A 3,942-nucleotide genomic window follows, 5' to 3' on the forward strand; every position below is an offset into this window, starting at 1 on the left:
GTGCAGGTGGTGGTATGTGTGTCTGAGATGAGGCAGAGGCGGGTTTTGATCATTATGTAGATACTCCGTAGTCCGTACTTGTGTTGTAGATGTGTTGTAGAAGTGTAGTAGGCAGAGTGTGGTGCAGGTTGTTGTAGTGGATGAGTAGAGAATGGTTCTACGTACTAGTACCCGTAACGATAAACTAAATCCATTAGATGCAAGAACATAAGGATCATCCCATTGATTGACAGCTCAGAGCTCTACAGACATTGCACCCGCCGGATGCCCAGATCATGATAATTTTCTGGAAAACATTGCTGAAACTCCGAAACCACCCTTTTACACGACGCGCAACGCAACGCAATTATCCCACAAATTTTTTTTTTTACTTGCGGATAGCACGCTGGTAGAAAGCCAGCTCGTCACCCTCCAGGATGTAACCGTCCACACGACCGCTCTGGCCGGGGCGGGAGGCGATGACGGCGTACAGGCGACCGGACTCGAACTGCTTCTCGATGGCGGTCTCGACCTTGCCGTGGTCGGCGAAGCGAGCGGCCTGCTTCTTCACGACGCTGTTGCTCTTCTTCTCGGCGGTGGTCTCGGCGGCCTTCTGCTGGCGTCTCCGGCCGATGGGCTGGCCGTAGTGAGCCTCGTACCATTGTCTGAAGGGAGCGGCATCAATCTGAACGACGGCGGACTTGGTCAGGGTGTTGGTGCGGACCAGTTCGTTGTTGGAGGGGTGGTAGGCCACAACGATGACACGGGTCTTGCGGGAGATGCCCTCGGAACCCCACGAGAAGTTGCCCGACTCGAGACGGAGGGCACGGAACTTGCGGTTGCCACCACGGGTGCGGACCAGGTGGATTCTCTTAGCACCGATACGGGTGTTGGCGGGCTGGCGACCCTTCTCGAACGCCCTGCAGAGTATTTCGGTCAGATCAGACTGTACACAGCAAGGATGACTCGAGGGTTGTATCGTACCTCTTCTTGCGGTAGGTGGCCCTCTTCGCACCGGTGGCCGAACGCTTGTGGCGGGAGTCGCGTGAGATACCCATGTTTGCGGTTGATGTAGGGAACTGTAGTTCGCAAAAAGTCCAGGTCAGCCAGGGGACTGCAATGAAACTGCGTCCTGGTCCTTCAATTTTCCTTCCGTTCGCTCGCGTCAAGTACCGATATCGAGTGCTCGCAACAGTTGTCGAACCAAGTAGGAAAATAATCTTTCGAAGAAAACCAAGATGCTGTCCTTGTATTCGTTGTCTCTTTCCAACTCAATTCTGAACCGCCAAACCGCCAACGAAACTGTCACGATACACCGACCGAACCTCTCGACAAACCGGAAGAAAATCGAAAAGACCAGAATGCAAGAAGCAGCACGGGTAACTCACCTCTAACTCTGCAGCCCTTCACCAGGAACGCAGCGGGCAAGGGTCGTTGGGTTGTCGTGGAACTCAGTTGATGTTGCTGGTCGTCGACTCTCGGGAATTTCGCAGTGTGGCTCGCTTGTCGAAAGTTGCCCTACCCCAAAGTGCGCGCTAGCCGGAGGGGGCTAGTACGGGCACGTGATTGCATTAGATAAGTAACCCATAGACATAGACAGTACTTGAACTAAGGTACTACAGAGTAGATGGAAATAGGATATGCTTTATCACTTGCGATGCTCCCTCTTCACCCTCTCCTCCCTCACCATCTGATCAATCCTCCGCCACACCGGAAACCCCTCCACAACATTCGACACCATCCACGCAACCCACAACCCAGACGCAACCCGCACCCCATGCGGCCTCAACCTCGTAACCGCCAACAGCGTCGCCTCCAGCAAATGCGCGCCCAGCATCAACCCCACCACCACCGGCGCAACATCGTAGCAGAACCGCGTAAACGCCGGATACCGGTCCAGCCCCGCCATCTCGTAGAACACACTCCCCGGCAGGAAATTGCTCCGCCGACTAAACACCACCAGCGTCGCGACCACTAAGCCTAGGGAGACGATCTGGAACCCGTGAGGGGGCCGGTACTCGCGGATGAGGATGTCGGAGAGGCCCAGGCGCTGGAGACAGTCGTTGTGCATGGCGACGACGCGGGCGCGGGTCTCGGAGAGGGAGGTCATGGGTGGGTTGATGGGGACGCTGTAGCGGGTGCCTTTTGCGGTGATGAGGAGGTCGGAGAGGGTGATGTCTTGGAGGATGGCGGGTTGGGCGTCGGGGGCGGAGACGCCGCAGTAGACTCGGAGGTAGAGGGAGAGGGAGTCGGCATGGCTGGTGTTCATGTGGCTGATTATGAAGGATTTGTTGGTTGCCATTGTGACACTGTCTCTGCTCGTCTCTGCTTGGTGTCTTGGGATTCGTTCGGATAGCCTCTGGTCAATTGGTCTCATCATGCCATGATGTATCACGTGAGCAATGGGCCTTCTGACATATCATAGTAAGGCTTCAAGTGTAAACATACATTTCTATTCGTATCATCTACCGTCGCCTACGTTGCACCTTGATAAAGGTACTACTACTCTGGAAGAGACATTGACTCCACTGACTGATCAGTTGACGCGATCGTGCAAACGCTAATATCCTGAGCAACACCATTTCCACAGAAGGATCGCGCTGAACATTAAATGGGTAACCAGACTCTATTACAACATGACAAAGTAAAGCTATTCAATCGTGACGAATCATCATGGACTCATGAAGAGGACAGTACAGCAGCGTGCTGTCTCCGGCAAGAGGACAATTATGCACTGCATCGATGCGTCAACTCCTATTCGATTTGAGCGGATGAATGGGCATTTCAATGGACGGGGCAGACATACATCAAAGCCAGCGTCAGATCACCGTGGATATGAGCCTTGAGCTCGACCTCGATCTCGAGATTCAGCTCCAACTTGAGCTTCATGCCCTCCTCGTCGTCCAGACTCGACCCCTGCTTCTGCTGCGGTAACACGTTCATCGACCCGTTCTGGGTGATGGACTGGTCGCCGCCGGCGGGTTGGTACGGCTGCATGGCCTTGCCCGAGGCGACTTGGTCATCGTAGTCGTCTTCGTCGTCGTATTCATCCGAGTAGAAATCCTCGTCGTCGGAGAACTCGTCGTCGTCATCGGCTTCTTCTACGGCGTCTTGTTGTCTGCTTAGTCGTTGGCGCTGGCGACGTTTCTGCTGAGCCTTGGGGTCCTCGGCTTCATCGCCGGAGACCTCGTAGTCGTCGGTTTCGTAGTCTTCATCGGAGTAGTCGTCTGAGTAGTCATCCGAGTAATCCTCTTCCTGGAGGTTGGGCTGTTGTTGCTGTTCTTTTGTTTTCTCTGCGGTGGCCATTGTGTGTGTATATTTTAGAAGCGGGAGGTATATAGTTACAGTCAAGTTGGAACAGAATGAAAATATCAATAGTTAATAAAGAAGAAATCACTGCGTACTCGAATCAAGCCAGTCGACGCACTGTAGGCAACTACAGCCACTACGACTATCGTCATCATATGGGATATGATATGTGGTGATCCTTGATCGGGCAGAAGCCACCTACGCGATGAGACAGGCCCTTGGATGTGCCGCCATGACGTTACAGCATCATTCTCCCGTTGGCTTCATAAATATCATTGGAAAGGTGTGGGGAAATCTTTGCACCTGAAAGGTAATAATTACTTGACTATGATACGGAACTGTGTATCCGCCACTCTTCTGTAAAAGTCTCCTCCTTTATCCATGGACCAGAGAAGGTCAAACTTGTTCTGACAGCAGAATCTTCGCGTGGTCGCTACCATTCGTTCTCTCCTCTGGTACAATTCATTGTCATCGGCTGAATTACTATGGTTCCAAGGGTGTGTGCCATCCCTATCATTATCCTGTAGCACCTCTGGAGAGGCAGTACGTAGGACATGTACAGCAGAGAGCTGTAGACTGACGTCGAGTGGCGTCATTGTACGCTTCTGATATCCGATATGATAATATTACGGAGTAGAGACCAACTAATACTGT

General features: G+C 52.8%; 3 protein-coding genes across 3 annotated transcripts; all 3 read right to left on the reverse strand.

Annotated features, from left to right (window-relative positions):
- Positions 1–367: 367 nt before the first annotated feature.
- On the reverse strand, positions 368–1,037 carry RPS8A (40S ribosomal protein eS8; the record flags this gene model as incomplete). Its single annotated transcript, XM_026753735.1, has 2 exons — positions 368–899; positions 964–1,037. The coding sequence occupies 2 exons, from the start codon at positions 1,035–1,037 to the stop codon at positions 368–370; spliced, it is 606 nt and encodes a 201-aa protein (XP_026609457.1).
- Positions 1,038–1,627: 590 nt separating this feature from the next.
- On the reverse strand, positions 1,628–2,281 carry CDV56_100452 (DUF2470 domain-containing protein; the record flags this gene model as incomplete). Its single annotated transcript, XM_026754071.1, has 1 exon — positions 1,628–2,281. The coding sequence occupies one exon, from the start codon at positions 2,279–2,281 to the stop codon at positions 1,628–1,630; it is 654 nt and encodes a 217-aa protein (XP_026609458.1).
- Positions 2,282–2,763: 482 nt separating this feature from the next.
- Positions 2,764–3,285, reverse strand: CDV56_100602 (uncharacterized protein; the record flags this gene model as incomplete). The annotated part of the gene is made up of 1 exon (XM_026754221.1): positions 2,764–3,285. The coding sequence occupies one exon, from the start codon at positions 3,283–3,285 to the stop codon at positions 2,764–2,766; it is 522 nt and encodes a 173-aa protein (XP_026609459.1).
- Between the last annotated feature and the right edge of the window lie 657 nt (positions 3,286–3,942).

The sequence above is a fragment of the Aspergillus thermomutatus genome (genome assembly GCF_002237265.1).
Source record: "Aspergillus thermomutatus strain HMR AF 39 chromosome Unknown NODE_552, whole genome shotgun sequence".
In the NCBI taxonomy this organism is placed as follows: Eukaryota; Fungi; Ascomycota; class Eurotiomycetes; order Eurotiales; family Aspergillaceae; genus Aspergillus; species Aspergillus thermomutatus.